General features: G+C 49.0%; 1 protein-coding gene across 3 annotated transcripts in view; it reads right to left on the bottom strand.

Annotated features, from left to right (window-relative positions):
• Nucleotides 1–19,756, bottom strand: part of LOC115332412 (mucin-17) — a 180,825-nt gene that overhangs the window by 11,943 nt on the left and 149,126 nt on the right. For 2 of the 3 annotated variants that reach the window (XM_042292059.1, XM_040499619.2), the window contains exon 2: nucleotides 4,723–4,997. In XM_042292059.1, the coding sequence (XP_042147993.1) occupies nucleotides 4,723–4,997 (275 nt within the window). Of the gene's footprint in view, nucleotides 1–4,722; nucleotides 4,998–15,132; nucleotides 15,151–19,756 lie in introns of those variants that run through there. The other variant, XM_042292060.1, reaches the window with a different exon arrangement.

Raw genomic sequence — 19,756 nt, 5'->3', positions numbered from 1 at the left:
AATGCAATCTTAGAGGGGCTAGATGCTCTAAAATACTGTGTAAGTGTTCCTATAATTAAGGCACAGACTGTGTGACATTTCAAAAGCCTCTAGATGGCAGTCTTCATAACGATATTAACAAGTCCATAGAATTAAGGTAAAATGTCTATGGAGTTACTAATGCTTAGAAGTTGCTCATAGAACTGCCTGTTGCCCCTACACTAGAAGAATATCAGCTCTTAATAAAACTGTTACACATACCGTAAAATCCCGTAAGGGCGCCCTCCCCCGAGAGATCGCCCATCCCGTTTATCTGGCTAAATATCTGTAACATAAAAATTCCGAAACATCGCCGACCTTCCGATTCCCGGTGGACGTCAAGCGATGTCCGACGGGAATCGCGCATCAAAGGCGCGATCGGCGGTACCGGTGTGTCGACAAGCGAGTTCATAGCGGGTTCCCGCGTTTTTGTCTGCGATCTGCGCGCGATATCGGCTCGCGTAACACGCTAGTTGTTGCCGCGTGTATATTGCATCGTGAAATGCGAATCTGCTGCGCTCGCGATTTGCGGTATCCGTTCCCGAGTTCGTAGCGGATTCCCGTGTTTTCGTCCGCGATCTGCGTGCGCGATATCGATTCTAAGCTGTAACACGCGCGAGTTGTTCCTGCGGGTATATTGCATCGTGAAATGCGATTCTGTTGCGTCCACGATCTGCGCTAGTATTTGTTTCAGTGACATGCGAGTTCGTAGCGTATTCCCGTGCTTTTCTCTGCGATCTGCGCGCGCGATATCGGTTTCCGTGACAGGCAAGATTGTAGCGGGTTCCCGCGTCTTTATTGCACCATGAAACTTGAATCTGTTGCGTACGCGATCTGCGGTATCCCTTCCCGTAAGATGAGAGTTCTTGGCGGGTCTCCGACTCTCCGCGATTCCTCCGCACCGTGAAACGCGAATCTGCTGCGTCGGCCACTTGCGGTATCCTTTCCCGTGACACAGGAGTTTGTAGCGAATTCCCGCGTGTTTATCGCATCGTGAAACGCGAATTTGCCGTGTCCGCGATCTGCGGTATCAGTCCCCGCGTCACTTGGTTTGTAGCGGGTGCCCCGGCGCTTATCATTAATTTTTGATAAAGTCTTGCTCCGGCATCCGCAAAGATAGCCCACCCCATGTTTTTCACCATTCATCTCTTCATTTTGGGTGGGCGTCCTTACGGGATTTTACGGTAGTGTCTGGCATGGCTGTCAGAGTGTCTTTAATATTTATTTGCAGAAACCATTGCATGCACATGTTCCACATACAGGGGCATACTTATGAGCTTCGTTATTTCTGCGGCAGCCAGACACTGTGTCATGAGCAACATTTTTAGTTTTAAGAAAAGCCTGCAAATAGGAAGTTTTCACACCTAAAACTGTAGAAATTAATCGCCACTGGTTGCTCTGCAACCACCCTATGCCATCTGAAGCAGCCTATGCTAGCCCACAATGTAACCAATCACTAAACCACTATGGCTATCCTGACTAACCTCCTCAATCTTCGTGATGGTTGCAATAGCAGAGGATTCATAATACGAATACAAATATATGTTGTGGTTGCTTTGCATTCATACATTTAGGTAGCTCTTGTTTGTTTGTTGTTGGTTTCTCTTCTTTTTTTCTATTTTTATTTTGTTTTGTATGTGTGTGTGTGTGGGGGGGGGGGGGGGGGTGGTATGGGGTGGACTTGCCAATAGACAGAATAGGCAGCGGCCTAGGGCGGCAAAATTTTGGGGCAGCCAATTTGTGGCCGCCCCTAAACAATTAAAAGAATAAAAATTACGTTTTGGTTTACTAGTTGCTTTGGAAATTTGCTTAAAAATCTTAACTCCAAACTTAGCTAATTACCCCCCCCCCCCCCCCCCTTTTCCGGAATATTCTAAATATTTCGAGCGCTTTACTCGTATGCAGGGTAACTAAATTGCAGAGCGACAGTACCGCTATCCTCCAAAGCGCTGCGGAAAAGCGGCCTTGAAGAGCACGTAGTTTGAGCGGAACATATTTTTCGCTTTGCGTTCGCAAAGCGTAATTTACACTGAAGTCAGGGGAAGCACCTTGCACTTTTGGACGTTATATTACGAACGTCATTCTTTTATAACGCGAGTGCATCCGTCGACAAGTACGACGGAGTGCGCGCGTTGCCGAGCGCACCGCCGTGGCAACGTTGACCAAGGCACCAAGGTCGCTTGCCGCCCTGTACCCTACAAGAGCGACGATCGCTTCCCGCAATACTTGAACCAGGCATTAGAGACCATTCCACTGTGGTACTTTGTCATTAGTACTCTGCTGATTAATGCTACCTCTCGCGGCGGCGCCATTCCATCTCGCCCAATAACGCAAACTGAAACGCATACCCCGGCATCATAAACGGTCCTGCTATGGGAGCAACCAACCTTTAATCTAGTATCTACCGACGCAAAAACGGGCTCGGTTCCTCGAAAACCCTGCGCAATCGCCATTCTCGTGAACAGGTGACCAGCGCGAATCGATCGCTAATCTCCCTCCGTGCTCCATCTTTGACGAAGGAGTTGGTCGTCTGCAGCAGATGCTGCCTCATCGAAATTTTCCTTCGGCAAACTTGGCCAGAGGTATCCAATCCCCAGCAACCTTCTCATTCTAATTACTACTGTTTTACAAACATCAGATTACAAAACACCAAATGTCCGTAAGGGAGAAAAAAAAAAAAAAAAACTGGATTTGTCCCTTGAGCATCTCAGCAGCAAGGCTCTTAAAAGCTCTTCAGCACAAAGGCTGGTCGTAAGCGGCTTACAAGCTGGTTGTGTCGGAGTCGGTAGAAAGTGTGCGAACCAGTCAGAGCGCGGTCAAAGGATAGGAGACAAACGCATGCCAGGCAAAAAGGCTCGATAGGTTTCGTTCGGAATACGACTAGTAGTTTGAACACTGTAAAAAGAGCCGGTATGCCGTGGGTCTCCCCAGAGGCTGGTTTACACTAGCGTAACCGTATATGCTCCGCTTGGGACCGAAGAGGCTTAAAAACCGGTTGTGACGCAGTCGGTCGTAGTCAGCCCCAACGCTGGGAAGGCTATATGCATGACGCAAAACACCACTCAATTCGCACTACTATCGGCACGGGACCCCTCACAGCCAGTCAAAAGGTCATTCTTGTAGCAGCAAAATGAGCCGTCAGAGCAGAACTGTGAATTTCGTTCGCATGCAATCTACTGTGAATAACATGTTAAAAAAAAAAGAAAAAAAAAAAGTCACGTATTGGCCCGTCAAAGAAATATCTTATTTGCTACCACACCGCTGTGCAACTCCTAGCTTCTTTGCGATGTAATTTTCCCGAACATTGAGCTAGCTGTTCAGTACTGGCTAAAAACACCAGACACGGAACAAAAAAAAAAACAAAAAAAGAATAATAATAATAATAATTACCATATGCATGTTTTTTTTTGTTTTCTGGCAGCAGCTTCATGTTTTTTTTTCTTTGTTTTTTTTTTTTTTTTATTCCAAAAGGTGCAATGATAATGTGATTTGCATTTCACTTGAAACGAAGCTTTCATCGCTCTAGCACACGAACGGCATTTTGCATGTGGACGGCTTTATGACTGCAAAATCTGTGTGCAAAGCAATAAACATGATCACTCTATCGGCAAGCTTTCGTTCGTCCGTAGCTAAGGCTAGTCTAATTTGAATTTAAACTACTGTACTTATCGATTGACCGTGACTTCAAAGAGTCGCAGTCCCATAGAGAGGAGGAAAAGAAAACCAGGGATTACACATAGAAAATAAACCTAAAATGATACGTCCTTACACCTACTCAGATAAGTGTCAACCCTCTCGGATACTCACATATTATTTCTTAAACCTACAACCTAAAGAAACGATCTCGACCCAACCCATTATGTCCGCAGCTATCCAAAAGATTGCAATCGTACATAATAGCCATTATTTTATTTCATTTTTTTTACAATTTTGCTGCGATTATGCCTCGTTATATGAACATGTACCACATTCCAGATTTTTTTTATTCCACAATTAGGTGGTGGTTTTTTTTTTTTTTTTTTTTTTTTTTTTTTCTAGGACGCATTTGGGTTTCTGTGAAGTTTACAGCACGCTAAATCGCTGTCAATGCTGAATGCTGGGCTAGTTGGTATTGGTCTTGGGTTGCCAAAGGCATGTTAGCTCTTTTTAGACGAGGACAAAAGAAAGACAAGACAGACACGAGCGCTGCATCGCTGTGCAATATGGTTGCTTCTCTACAGTGTTTGCCGAAGCTAGCAAGGCCGCACAAACTTTGAGCATTTAGAATTGCACATTTTGGAGAACTTCCGACAACTGTCGTACATGATACGGCGAAGGTCGAATCCAACAGTACGTAATCTGAACCGATATTACAAATCGTCTAAGATAGGTATCATCCTACTGCAACAGTCTGTCTATGTATCGAGACCCGAATTATTAGAAGACATTGGAGAACCAAAATTAGCTTTTGGTGCAGCGTTGGCGCAAATTCGTCACATTTTGGTGAATTGTAGCAGCATGTAGCAGGATGAGCCCATTGGCGCAGTTTTCGCATCACTGCTTCTGTCATTCTGTTCGTTTCTCTTCCACTTAGGATTCTTCTCGTTCTCCACCCGGTCTCGGGTGGTTTAAGAAAGTGGTAAATCTACGCCAAGTCGCCTGCGCCAACTCTGCTTTAACAGAATACCGACGAGGAAATCGCGCACGCAGAAGTCTGCGACGTACCCTTCTGGTCTCGATGTCGAGGTCTAGGGCGAGCCTCCTCTTGGCGGCGTCGCCCCAGACGGGCATGCAGAGGAAGAGCCCCCGCGAGTCCAGCTCGCTCGACTCATCGTGGCCCAGGCAGCGGATCACGTGCAGAGGGGGAGTCGCCGCCGCAGACTCGTACAGCTCTCGGACTCGTGCCGGCCTCGTGCCCGGCGTGAACAGGTCCCGCTCATGCTCGTACCGCGTCGCGTAGTGCTCCTTCACTAGGCTGAACTGGGTCAGGTCCCCCAAGGCTGCAAAAACGACACAAACAAGAGCGCCACGTTACGCAGAGGTAACTATACAAGCGCCGATGACGCAACGGTTGTCCGTAACTGTGCTACGTTTCAACTTACGATGGACCGCAGCGGACCGTACAAGCCATCCCAGTCAATCCCGTGCTGTGGACTTGTCACGTGATCCTCTAGAGGGGCGCGTCGCTGCGCCCCTCTACAGGGTCACGAGACATTCACGCGTCACGGGATTGGCTTCAATGGCTCGTAGCGTCCCCCGCGACCCGTCGTAAAGTGAAACGGAGCAGACAATACACGTTGAGAGAGAAAAGCAACATGTGCCCAGACAAAAATAGAGCGAAAAGAAAAGAAACAAAAACAAAGGCCGCCATGTCAAGTTGGAGGCATTGCGAACCGACTTTGCACAATGAAGCTACCCTGAATGTCGACAATCTCAACGTCGTAAGACGTTGAGATTGTCGATCTCAACGTAAGAGCGGCTGGAAAAGAAATCTGAAAGCCTCTGAGGCCGGCGTTTCGGTAAAGGCCCCACAGCGAAATGTCGCCGGTCATTCCGTCAAGCTTCCAGAAGGCGCCATTTCAAGTCTGTAGTTCCATCGTTCCACATTCGGTCGTTATATAGACCATCATTCCAATAATCGCCTCCCTCGTGCTGTCATCTCCTGTCTCCCGGGTTCTGGATCCCGTTCCGTTCATGAGCAGCACCTTTCTCCCGCCCAATGTCGTTGTTTAGCGTCCTATCCGAACCGCAAGTTTACCCGCTTCTTGCGCAGGAGCTGCGGTGACGTCATAACGACGCCGAGCTCCGATTCGCTTTGATTGAAAGGAAAGTGGGTAGACCTGAACGCTAAATGCCTTCAAATCCACCCACTATTTTTTTTTTTTTTTCAATCAGCCAATAAGTGTTTGGCCTTCTGACTTCATCGCAACCCCTGTGCAAGAAGCAGACGAACTTGCTGTCCGCATCCCATGCATCGGAAGTGGTTCCGAAGTGGTAACAAATGACGCCACAAGAGCCGGGGTGTCATGCTGTCGCATGTCGCGATCCTGGCGGTTGGTCGTAGAAATACTAGCGAAAAGCACGAGCGAACGCGAGTGTCGCTGTCGTCCCGACTCCTGGCTGCCGAAGCTTCACTAGACTGTCGAGCTGGAGTGGGACCTGCTGCGGAACAGACGTCTGCCACATCCACCACCGCTGCTAGGACACCGCCAGGATCGCGGCCGGCGACATCGTGACACTTCTATGACGTCATCGGAGGGAAATCGAGGGACCACTTTTTTGGACGCGCACACAAGTCGCTCTCGTTGGAAAGATGTACACCGCGCTCGGGCTGAACTTCTACAAGCATTAGCGCGGGAACTGCGACCGAAATGTTGGCTCCTGAAACCACAAACTTATTTTAAGGTTTCTTTGTAACCCGTCTGCTTAGACTAGCTCGCACGCCATCGTGTACGCACTATAATCAATCCAGTACCTTACGTAGCATTATTCCTAAACGGCCTAAAGTAGCGGGAGGTCCCCTTCGACCCCAGTAGAGTTTAACGGTTCTCATATCGCGTTTGAGGCAGCGTACGTCAGCGGAGTCAGTGTACAGCAGACGTCCGCCGGTTCAATACGGCATTCCGACTCATCAAATCGCCATTTTCTACTGCTCCAGCGTGGCACACTATTCTGATCGAACAAAGCATCTCCCGTGAGCGTTCCGCGCAGACTGGCGGCCGAGCATGCACCGTAAGCGTCGGACGGAAGAGTGGCTTTTCCAACCTCTTTAAATATACGTTAGGTCACGTCCGCGTCTCCTTCCCCGCGACGCAAAGACAAGATAACGCGCTCCGATGGGAGGCCTCGGCTACTTTGGGCGCCGCTTATCATTTGCCACGCGCAAAGTGGCCATTACAAACGGGCATTTGTGCGTCTTCGTCGCCGGGCGACGAAACAGCCGTCTCGCTTTATGGACACCGAGCCCGGTGCGACGGAGCTATAGGGGGTATTCACTGGACGCCACATTTGAGGGCGATGTTTAGGGCGCATGCTCAGAACGAGCTTACATTAATAGCTTGCTAAGGTCGGCAATCTTGATGGTGTGGAATGCACGTGTCAAAAGAACTGTGGAAGCTCGCCGTCAGCACGCGCTCAGCAACCAGGCACACAAATATGGCCGCCAGTGAATACTCCCTATAGATAGAGGCTCTGCATTGCGAATCAGAATACCGCCCTCTGGCGAGTGACCTTCGCAACGAGCCCGGTCCACGCTGTGTATGAGCAATAGACCGATCTAAACAAGTGCAGAGCCGTGTATGTAGAGTTTGGTCAATGGGAGGCGCGGGCAGAGCCAGGGCGTGCACCAGATTCGGAAAGGGGGCTTGGCATGCTCTCTTGACCAACCAGAAGCTGAAAAGAATCCCCCAGCGGTGGTAGCGAGAAACAGTTCTGATCAAAGGTATATGTTCGTATCTGATTTTAATAAGCGCGTAAGAGTTGAATGTGGTAACCCTTCATGGTTCAAAATAGGGTGCACGTGATGTTTCGATCATGATCATGCAGAAAGATGTAAGAAACGAATGCGGCGCTCAACTCTGTTTTGCTTGGACAGAGTGTGATCGCTCGGACGGCAGATTCCCGGCCCTCGGCGCTTGGCGTAAGGATGATGTCGATCCTTCCGCTAGTCGCACTCTTCCACCGTCATTTTGGATGAGCGTGATTGAAACATCACGTGTACCATATTTTCAGTCACCGAGAGTTACTCCGATGCACTTATCAGGTTTGTTTCTAGCGACCATCGCCAGGGTATTATTTCCGGCTTCTGGTTGGTCACATTCGAATTTGTGAAGACGCCCTGGAACACGCCCAGCCCGCTTTCGGCTAATGGAGCTTCCTCACTTGTCTCCTATACTTCCCAACGAATGGCCAAACTATCTACATATCCGGCTCTGAACAAGTGTTAGGCACGTGCGTAAAGCCGCCATAACTTTAGTTCACAAGAGGCAGTAGGCAGTACTCGAGACGCCTCGTGCCGTCTCGTACTCTACACGCGCAGAGCTCCAACGAGGTTGGGGCACGTGCAGGAAGACTAAAGTTCCCTCGATGCATTGCGCCAGCGGTGGCGTAGTCAAACTGGCTGGTGAGATCGGTCTATTCAGTCAGCGCAATACCTCGGGTGTTCAAAATGCATCACGCAGTATAGTCAAACGGGACCGCACGCCAGTGCAATGCACGCGCTCATCCGGATTGATATTATTGATATTGATATTATTTATTGCAATTGACAGGTAGAAATGTACAGGCGTGCTGCTGTTGGGGGAAGGCTGACGCCCATGCACTAGTGTGCCCACAACACCGACCTATGCATGATCGAAACAGGCAGGGGCAGAGATCGAACCCAGAACCCCTAAAGAGCACGCACGCAGCCTGGAAGGGCGAGAGGAACCTTGAGTCTATCACATATAAAGTCACCGACAGTTAAGAGTCGTAAAGCGGCCGTAAACATGACAACTGTCAATATAACGTACGCTTATGAATCTTTTTTTGTGTGTGTGTTATTTTCATTGTGATTTTTCCCCTTCCTCACGAACAAAAACTGCAATTAGTCTTACAATAGCAGACCACTCTATAATACACTGTCACAATTTTCGTAAGTTACCCAACGTTGGTGTAGTGCAAATAGTTTTCGGTATATTAGTAAAAACTTCGTCGATTGTTTTACATGCGCGCATAAGAAATGTTTGCTTCTATTTTGTCCTATCCACGAGGCATAGTATAGTTAGTTTGGCATGCCCGACATTCATTTGTAAGCATGCTCGAGAATGGTTGATAAACACTCCGTTTCACGCGTCTGAGCGCAGAGGACGCTACGAGCGGGACTGTAGCCAATCCCGCTCTGTGGGCGTGGCCCGTGATATCCGTGCCCTTTCTCCAAGGTCGCGTTGCACTCCCACGGCCTTGGATTGGCTCCGACGGCTCGTAGCATCCGTTGCGCTCGGGCGGAAGGTGAAACGGAGCAAAAGTGTACTTCAATGAGCGAGAACATGTGTCAGCAGAGTTGCCAAACAGCGGACAGCAAATGACGGTGTCAAGAACGCGCCACAGATCGCTGGCTTTCCGGAAGATCTTTTCTTTCACAACGAACCCATCGGAACTCTTTTCTAACAGAATACCATTCCCACAATTTAACCGTATCGTCAGCCTCATCGCACATTCCACACACAAAACCACGCGTACATGCAAGACATGAAATGTAAACGAGGCATCAAATCCCATTTTGTTGACCACACTCTAAGAAAAAAGGGAGGAGAAAGGTAGCAAAAGCGACTGTTCCTCCTTGTTGCGGACAAGTTGCCCAGAGAAGGGAGGAACGGCAGTTCAGATGAAAGGAGGAGGGCGAGTTCCTCCTTGTTCAGTTGGCGCAGGGGTAGAACATCGCGCTACTGACCAAGTGGTCAACGGTTCGATCCCCAGGAAAGTGGTTTTTTTTTTTTTTTTTTTTTTTTTTTTTGTTTACCAAAACACACATAAACAAACCCAGACCGAAGAAAGGAAAATTAAAGTCCTTATTATTCTCCGAGACGTTTTCCTCCTCCAGGCAGACCGGAGAAAGCTTTCGCCCTCCCGACCCATCTTCTTTCGGTTTCGTTTTTCGAGCACATCGCGCACGTTGTTTAATTAGCGAGTTCGTTTCACACGCACTGGCACCGTTCGAGTTCTCTCCCAGAATGCATCGCACTCGCAGAGTGTTGCACGGAAAACTCGACTCAAACGAACTCGCCAAATGCACCGAGTGCAGAAGACTGATGCTGCCGCCATCTATGTGGTAGAAAAGGTACCGACTTCAAACCGAAACTAGCGCCTTTCTGTTCCGAGTGATGCGTGGGAATGCGAGAATGCAGTCGCTACCAACGTTTATCTACAAACGTTGGCAACTGCAACCTGTAGTTTATAGTTGCGATGTCTTCAAGCAGCTCGGCTGCCGTAGAGATAGTTACAGACGGCGTAAATTTCCGCAACCAGCAGTCTAAAAAGCAGCTGGTTGCGATCTTTCAATCCTTATAACCGTTTACACTGAAGAAAACTGATGATGCTGTCCGAGCAGAAGCTTGATCCGTTTGAGCATGGTATTATGCGTGAACGACTGAAAGGGTACGGCTTAAAACTAGCCTGTTGGAATATCCAGCAAAACTGGGACTTTCGATTTGGATCGTCATTGTGGATTAGATATTAGCCTTGGTGAAGGCGTCGAGAACGAGAGCTTTCTCGAACAAAATACGACGGGGCAAGTTAGCTGCGTAGGTAAATGTTAAACATGATCATGTTGCCCAATCCTCGGGTAAAGTCACCATCTTTAGCTTTCTCTGCTGCTTATTAGGCAGTCAGAGGTTTCTGCTGGGGGAGTTCTATCGAATAATGTTAAATTTTTCACCCGCACACCGGATGGTGATAGACATCTCGGGGGCCGCTGTTGCGTTTGTTCTGAGCATTTCTTTACACACTGGTATATTTCAGCGTTTGTACGTTAACAGAGCGATTTAAAACCTGCAAATAAATCACGGGTTGTCGATTGCTTCCTTCGTGAAATAGCAGACGCTCACAATTCAAGCTCGCGTTTGATTTCGTTGCCCGCGGGACGCGATTTCTATCAGAAAATCTACTTTTTTTCTTTTCGGTTTTGGCTCCTCGCCGGCCCCGCCGGAGCGAGGCATGACGGGATTGCATTTTGGCGCACTCCCGATTTTCTCGGTGCAGCGAGTGCATGCACGCGTGGGGTGTCAGCGCTGAAACCAACGTTACTAAAACACTCAGTTGGGAAACTCCCATAGAGACAGCCCTAGAAATATGGCCCCAATCTGTCTCCGAGCACCGAGCACCGAGCTAATGACGAACACAACGCCACCATTTCTCCCGCAGCGGCCACTCGAGAAACTGCACGTGACTTCTACTTTTGTCTTTGACAGGGGTAACCCCCGTCTTCCCGGCGGACGCGCCGAGTTGAAGTACTGAAGTTAAAATGCACCTAGGTCTGGACGCGCTACCTGAAAGGCCCGCTGAGGCATGGTTGTATAAAAACAATATTAATTGTTCCGCAAAACCTTGCGAACTAAAGATGATAAAAACATCACGCGCCCATCATATGGTACTAAACTCCAATAAATTTCATACAAAAAGAGTCTTTTCCGTTTGTTTTTACGCAAAAACAGGCTTTCAAAAAGCTCAAGGTGACCACAGTACAGACAAGTGACAAAGAGTGGCGCTGTTGTCGCATTTAGCTCGGTCTCGGTGGACGCCAGCGGCCCAGGTTTCGACGGCGAGTTTCCCAACTGAGTGTTTTAGTAACGTTGGCTGAAACGAACTCGGAGAGTGCAACCACTCGTGGAGCGCCGGCCGAAACGAACCCGTTCCACGCTGCGAGTGGGCACGCGTGGGCACGAGTGCCGTGAAACGAACTCGCTAAAAGTAATGATGAGTTGATTGAGCTTCAGCGGCAGCGAAGGCCGCCTGTAATTCCGTCTTCTAGTCCAAACGTGCAGAACATTTTGGTTTCATTGACGTTTTTACCACTAATTTTATCAAATGAGCTAACGAAGCCGCTAGAAACAGCGAAGTTCCGGAGCAGTGCCAGCAGTGCTACATACACTGGGTAAGACGGCCGTCTCCAATTTGCGGGACACACGTGGAACTACAGCAGCGAAACCACGAGGAACTGTGTCGACGTTTTCGACGTTATGGAAATCGCGGGAACTGCGTCCAAGGAAGGCAGGTTTTCCTGCCGGCTGCCTGGGTGCCTTCCGTGCTGAGTTCGGTTCCGTTGTCCCGTGCCGAGTGCCAACCGGCGTTCAACGTGATTCTTCTGCGTGTCAGCAACATCGTCAACGTGGTTCTGTATTTCTTCGTGTCAGCGACATCGTGATGGCAGTGTTGTGGGTTGTGAACAGAAGACTGGAATTATCGCCGATGTGACCGTGTGTTCGCGTATCAGTGGTGTAACAACAAGATGAGATGACGTAAACTGTCGGGCATTGATGCCGCTGGTCGGGCCGTTATCGGAGGGGCCGGGGTGTCGCAGGATGACATTCCGCTTTACATTAAAGAGTTTAAAACCACTTGAGGGATTAGGTGCAGTCGATCGACGTGTGGATAGTCATGTTGGAACGCTGGTCTGAACGGTAAGCTCCTATCGTACAGTGGCCAATGTGACTGTCGGTCCCCGAGAGCGATTGCGCTCTGGGGAAAAGACAACACTACGAAAGTATGACGGAAAGTACGTATATTTATAATGGAAGTTTAGCATAAAAAAAAAAAAGACAGGCAAAATCGAAAAAAAAAAAAAACGCTATCCTTTATTTTACTGCTTAAATATATTACGGTTCCTGTAGAAACTGCCCTCTAAGTGGCGCGCTGGGATGAGCGCTAGAAGTTTTCGAGCTCGCAACGGCGCAGCTCCGTACACTTAACAGTTGTCGGAAGTCGCGGCTTTGACTGCATTAAAGTTGATCGAAAAGCGATTTCTGTGCCCGTGAAGCATCACTTCCAGCTGAGTGGATATCCGCTCTACAGAGATTAATTCAAGACGGCAATTGCAGCTTTGCGCGAACAGCACAAATAGAAAAACGAACACTACAATATAAATACTGGCTACGAAGGGCCATGCGGGAAAACAAACTCATGGCTTGGAACCACATTGGAGCGGCTCGATTTATTGGCTTTCAAATAATTATGGCATGATTGAGCGTCTTCTTTTTAACAAGAGATTCATCCCCTGAGCCATTAAAAATAGCCTCAGATGTATGACATTGCTGGAAAAAAATGAACATGTTCGGAATATTTCTTTTTGCTTAGGGAGTCACCGAAAAATTCCGCACGTTCAAAACGACCACTATAAAAGACGGAAACGCAGGGCTCGCTAGTAGTGATCGGGGTAGTGTGCCGTTGTATTGATGTTTGTATGTGCGATGCCTGTGTATGCGTTCAATATATGTTGACCTGATGTTTGTAGTGTGCGCAACGTGTCTTCATGTGTTAGAGATTCCGAAGAAAAGGAAACGCAATTGTGGCGTAAGAAAATAAAAAGATTTTTGTAAAACATGAATTGGGCGGTACCTAGCGCCACCTAGCCTAGCTACGTGCGATTACTCTGCTTGACCCTGCCATCTGGTGGCAAGCGATTTAACATCCTTTTACGCTACGCGGCTACGCCATAATTTCGTGTTACCGTGCTGAGATAAGCCAAGAGGTTGCTTCGGATTTGCTTTTTTTTGAGAGCGGCTTTTGGTTTTGCGGGCGAATGATTTTCACTCCTCCGTGATGTGCGGTTGACGCTACGGTTGACGAAGGAATTGTGGCTCGAGGAATAGCAAAGGTAGGACATAAAGTGCGCGAACTGAGTGCCGGTTGTCTCCGTTGAACATCGCAGTGCTGACGATGAGAAGACTGAGTGACTGCATGCTTTCGAAACGTAAGTTTCTTTACCTGCAGGGGTAAAGAAACTTCGGAAATAAATACAGTTCGCGGAAAGCTCGTGTTACGTATTTATTTCCTGCTCCTCTCGCTTCGTGCAATAGATTTAGTGTTCTCGTTAAGCCTTACCGAGCTCGATTTGCTCGATTCGTGGCCACCATAATGAGATGCAGTCGACGGAGGAACTTTTCCTCCCCTGCTTAGGGGACGAAAGTTTCTCCCTTTCTGAAGGAACATATGTGTCATGAGCGTTCCTCCCTTTAGGGAGGACTATACTGACCCTTTTTTCTAAGAGTGCACGGTCAGTCAGTTGCAACTACATTTACTTTCTATTACCGTACAACGGACATCGGATAACAGGGAGGTTACGTAGATCGTTTCCTCTGTCCCGCAGCGCTTTCCGGAAAGGCAGGGCTAGCGGCGCACATGCGCAGTAACCGCGTCTTCGTTGCGAAAAGTGGAACGGAGGGGAAGAAAAAAAAACTAATTTTTTTTTACAGAGACTGGCAGTTGCGCCGTATACAAACCGAAGAAGAAACCTCCGCACAAGAGAGCGGGCGTGCCCAAGATTACGACATGAGCTCGGTGTTTTCGATTAATACCGCCAATATTCAAACGGTCATTTCATCACCCACGACTGTCCTTCTCCGAGGGGGAACCCTTCGCGTCTGTGGCAATGAACAAACGCGTGCCATTCGCTCAATAAAAAGGCCCTCTTTTTTCTTTTTAGCAATTTGGATTTGAGAATTGGGTAATAAAGTTTCTTCTCCCTCTCTCTCTTTGTCAGAATCTCATCAAGCAACATTGGCGGTCGCCATTTCTTGGGCCCGAAGCGCGTGATTGGGTACGAGTCCTGGCCAAACGATGACGACACAATCTCGAAATGAGCCGAGCCGAGTCCCAGCCGAACACCGACACAGCCTTCTTGTCCAATACATGCTCAGAGGAAGTGATCATCGTATATACGGAGGTATCTAAGAAGTGGCACAGCAGCGAAATAGTTCTAACATTATCTGGATGTCAAATAAAGAAGCGATGCTTTTGTCTTTTGAAAGATGTAGATTTTGGTAAAATAACATATACCTAATCTGAAATGCGGCTACATATACTTTAACTCCCTACACAAAGGGGCCAATTAGTAATGCTCCGCGATTACTCAGACATTTTTTTTTTTTTTTTACTACGGTTTTTGAGGTGAAAACGAGTATAGTTGCGCGAAGCGCTGCCAAAGGTGCAGTAGCAAGAGCGTAACCCAAGCAGCTAGAGACGAGAGGAAGGAGGAACCCCACTCTTACCCAGAGCCTCTTTTCCGCATCTCAAACGTCGCTTTTGTCCCCCTCGGCTGACACTCAAAATTGGTACAAATGCTGAATTAAGGTGGCGATGCGGGCTAATTGGTGCACATCTTCAAAAATTGTATCATAGCGCGCAAAAGACGAGAACACAGAGTAAATAGAACTCGAGACAAGCGCTGCTTGCGTACACTAGAACAGATGCTGCTTTCCTCTCTCTTCCGCTTGTGGCTTCTAATGCAGTGCGGCAACCTCCTTCCACAGAGCAGAGAGGACGCTGGAGAGGAGGCGACCTGCTCTCCAGCGTTCGCTCCGCTAAAGTTGAAAGAGGTGGGAGCAGCCTCCCCCGAATTCTTAACCTGTCACGTGTCCCCCTCCAACAGGCTAATTGGCTTACCTGGGACACGTGCTCAGCCTATGCCGTGTGCCAAGTTAGGTGAGGCGGAACACACTGGACTATATAGTCAAGCTTCCTATTGGAAGCTTTCTTGTCCGGTGTCCTCGGCACAAATACGCTCTAATGAAGTTCAAAGATGGCGCTTTCTCTTGAAAGCGGTCTATTCCGGCACATTCCTGGAGCCGACGTCGTCAGCATTTCAAGCAGGACACAGCTGCGAGCCCCGCAGGCCGAAGCACACACGAGGAAGCTTCCGAGCCACACATGTGCGCCTACAGAGCCGACATTTCTTTCTTCGCGCCTCTATTCCAGGAGGCTCGCAACTGCTGCGGCACCAAGCTCCGTTTGCTCTTTGCTGATGGAATAACGCACCTGAAGGAGACTTGCGAGGACGTCGAGCCTCGTAACTTTCCGTCGGGGAGGACGTCGGAGACTGCGTAGCGCCAGCAGAATGACGCACGAGCTCTGAGTGGCATCTCTCGCTGACGATAACGCGGCTCTCTCTGTGATATTCCCGCAAGCCGGTAATCGGCGTTACGCGGCTGATAGTCCTCGAAGTGCCGACCTTAACAGATATATCATTTTATGGGACAATCGGGATCGTAACACGGCTCCAGTTGCTTTTTTTTTTTTTTTTTTTCTTGTGGCTCTCGAGCTACAAATATAAATAAGTCAAAGGGGCGTACTCCGTGAGGCTTCGGAGAAAGTGTGAGTGTGCGTTTATTTCAGAAAGCGTTTAATATAAAAGAATAATTAATCCAGTTCTTTGTCTTACTAAACGTGTTTTTTATGTGTTCGTTTATTTACATTTACAGCTGGTCAGTAATGTGGCCCAAGCGAGAGTATGCAGTCGTGGATACAAATACAAGTACATGCATACTGTGTGTACCCTTATCCACTCAAAAATTCATTACTTTCCACGTGTGCGCCTTTTTTTTTTTTTAGAGCGAAGTTGTATGTGATTTGCTGGTCGGATTTTTTCGTGTTAACATCCTCACAAAAAAAAAAAAAAAAAGAAAAAAAAAAAAAAGCTTTTAGCGATTGAAGTGAAAAGTGCGTACATCACGCATACAACATACAACACAGCATTCGTTTGAATAAAGAACAAGCATCTGAACCACATAATGGACGATAAGGCGCTCCTGATAACAATGCGACGCACATAGCGCTCACCGCATACGTTTGCCGGGAAATATTACTGTTGCGCAAGCTGTCGCGGCGACGGCAGCTTGCGACGTGGGGAGTGACGTCACTAGCTTTTCATATATAACCAACACGCGGCCCTGGCGTCACGCAGCTGCGGTGGCGCTGTTGACGGCACTGCGCATGCGCAGACTCTTCAAGCGAATTCGGTTTCTGCGCACGCGCAGTGCCCACACACACCTGGTGTGGGCAAACGCGGGCTTGTTTGTAAACAGCGTGTCGGCGTATAGCAACCGATTTCATTGTTGCTACAGCAGCGTTATGGGTAGGCCACTTAGGACTCCCGAGGAGCCGCGTGAATACGAGGAGCGGCAAAGGGAAAGGAAACGGCAATACGACCAGCGGCAACATTCGCTATAGTGCAGTGGGCAGTCGTTGCAGGTGATACCATAGCTTCGCTGGCCAATCACCTTCACAACGTGCATTGGAGCCTCATTTTTTTTTCTTTTTCAATAAATATTTAGCACATCTGAGAACATTCAGATCCTCTGACCGATATTTTCGTGTTCGTCTTATAGTAGAAAGTTTTGGTAGATCGTTCCGATGCCTCCGATAACGAAACGATGCCTGCGAGAAGACGTCAGCGAAGTATCGGTATCTTTATCGGCGTTATCGGAGGCATCTACTAAACCTCTGCAAACATCCCTTCCGGACGTTTCATGTAATCGTACCGGCGCTCTTTCATAAAAGCTGTGAACGAAATAATCTCATCGCGAGTACAAAATCTGGCACACGCACGTGTAAGCACACGGGGTTGATTGTACGACTGCTGCAAAGAGAGAGAGAGAGAGAACCCCCCACGACTCGTCGCCGTAAAACTATGGATTACTTTAAGGGGTTGTCCCTTGCTGCCACGTTGGCCCCCGTTAACCCTCCCTGGCACCCAACAAACGACTAAACAAACGCGCAAAAATGCAAACAACGAAACGCTTTCACGGCTACAAAGACGCGCTCTACCTTGCAACGAGCAGAAGCAGCGACGAGCGACACAAGGTCCCCAGAGGCGGACGCGAACCCCGGCCAGATAAAAGCCGACGACAGGACATCAGACCCACCTCCGAAGGCCGCGGTCGAGAAGCTCCAAGACGGTGGTTCAGGGCTCGTTGGCGCTCTTGGACCAACAGAGCGGCGAACACAGGTAGACACAGGCGCACAGGGTGAAGAGAAACATTATCAACAGGGAAGGCATCTGGTCCCGACGGAGCGCACGGAGGATATTCCGCAACCTTCGCGAAACTACTCCTCTGCCGAGGGAGCGACGAACGGTCCTGCTGCGCGATGGGCCCCAACGAACAAGACGGCTCTCCGCCACAGCTGTGCTCCGCTACGCAAGTGTGCGGCGGCTGACGCAAAAACCCGAGAAGAAGGAGACGGCTCGCTGCTCGTCCGCCGGATGGCCCCTTCCTCGGCCACCCCCCTCCTCGGAAGCCCAACGAGAGCGGCGACGGGCGGCTGTCGTCGTCGTAAAGCTGGCGCGGACAATGCCGTTCGGAGATGGTGTGCGGTGCCGGCGGCAGACTCGCGCACGCGAAGGGCCAACGGCGGCGGCACAATGCGCGAACGGTGCACCTGCCGCGGTTATGCTGCGGCCGACGCCTGCCTGCCACAACCGCAAAGCGCTTCGCCTACACTTGGCCGCCGCAGCTGCGAAGGGTCGCGAACTTTGAGGCCGCGATTCGTTACGTTTGTCTGTGCGTGACGGCTCTGTCCTCGTAGACGCGAGAGTGATCTGCTGCTCGGTTTCCGTGCCGTCATGTTTTTGTTGCGGGGTTTTGCTCTTGTTTTTTTTTTTCTCTTTTTCTTTCTTATTTTTTGTTAGGTTTGTGGGTGGTTGTTTGGGGCATGCGTGCGGGCGCGCTCCGCGAGTACGTGCGTGTGTTTCCAAATGGTCATCGGAGGGTGTACCGGTGCAATATCGTTTCGCGTGATTGGGGAGCAGCGGCAACGCGGCGCGCGGTCCTCGGGGTATACGTGGACGTCGAGGCGAGGGCGTCAACGAATGGGGTCGTAGTTTTGGGGGTAAAAAAGAAAAAAAAATATAAAGATGACGATGTGTTTGCAAGCTTGCGCCGAATACTGGCGTTTCCAAGGCTAGAACTTGACAGGATCGATTGGGGTAGTGGGTTGTTTTGGTAAGAGGCCTGCTCGTACCCCAGCTTGTGATGTGGTCGATGACCGTGCGTTTCTTCGTTACGCGATCCACAAACACGGACGATGACCATGTTTTTTTGTTTTTTGTTTTTGTTATTTTTGCTGTAAAAATAAAAGATGCGTCCCTTTTTAAAAAAAAGAAAACAAAACAAGTGGCGCGTCTGTGGCACCAGATGACAGCGTAGCGTAGTAACCAGGGGGAGGGGCAAGGTCTGAAGGTTACGCAGCGGCTTTCTGATATTATGATTGAGCTGAAAAGAGTTCCTGGCTATCGGGTTCGCGCATATCCTCCATGCACGGCTTCCGCCAGCAAGAGCGGTCTATGAACTGCCTCACGCGCAGCCCTTACGGTCGGACTGTTGAATTTGAACATTTACGCGTAACACTGAGTTCCACGCTAAACGCGTCGAGAAAATGTCGCTACTAAGGCGATACTGGAGTCGTGTGGCTGATCCATGTAGATCATATTTTACAAACATGTAACCTTTTTAGTGCAGACCTAATATATTACATGCAATCGAACCGGTATTTTCGCAACCTCAAGGTTCTAGCCAGATATTCGACACAAAACAACAGTCATTCTGATCTCCCAACCCTTCTGCTCGATTCCGTCCAAACTTGGAAAGTCACCCACACCGCCTGAACGTATCAGTCGGGCTGCATGCTACGCTTCTTTTTTTATCGTTTATCTTTTTACCTTTCAAAGCTAACCGTCACCGATAAGACTGCCATCAGCAGCCCTTGGGCGGACCGTTTCACTGTTTCGGTGCAATAAAAACCCTATACGTCACTTGTGTGCCTGTAACCGCCCGTTTCTCAAAGTTCACGTGCTTGATCCGCAGCTTTTGTAGTTAACGGCCTGTAAAAAGGTATGCATGCACTATCTGATCGTTCTCTCAGCTTATTCGTCTCGCCAGCGTTGTGGTCGGTCACTTCTCGCTCTTGTCCCTTGTTCTTTTCGCGCTGTTTCTAAGTTTGCAAGATGTATCCATATTTCGTTTCATCATAAGTCAGAAGGCAGACAAAGGCCAGAGGACACACGGTCACGCGCACTAAATGCACGCCGTCAAAACGCGTTCCTCATGCGCTTGATTGGTTTAAGCTAATTATGGCACACACAAGATGGCGGCTGTCGTTACGTCGCTTTTTTAGCACATGCACTTGACTCGCCACGTTGACTTGTTTTCAGCTTATTAATGCGGAGTGCAAGTTTCGTCTGCTTCTTTTTGCAGGGTTTGTTGTGACGTCAGAACGCCGAGCTCTGGTTGGC

This window comes from Ixodes scapularis, unplaced genomic scaffold, assembly GCF_016920785.2.
Source record: "Ixodes scapularis isolate PalLabHiFi unplaced genomic scaffold, ASM1692078v2 PGA_scaffold2__306_contigs__length_199485367, whole genome shotgun sequence".
Classification (NCBI taxonomy): domain Eukaryota; kingdom Metazoa; phylum Arthropoda; class Arachnida; order Ixodida; family Ixodidae; genus Ixodes; species Ixodes scapularis.
This window is presented reverse-complemented; position numbering and strand designations above follow the sequence as displayed.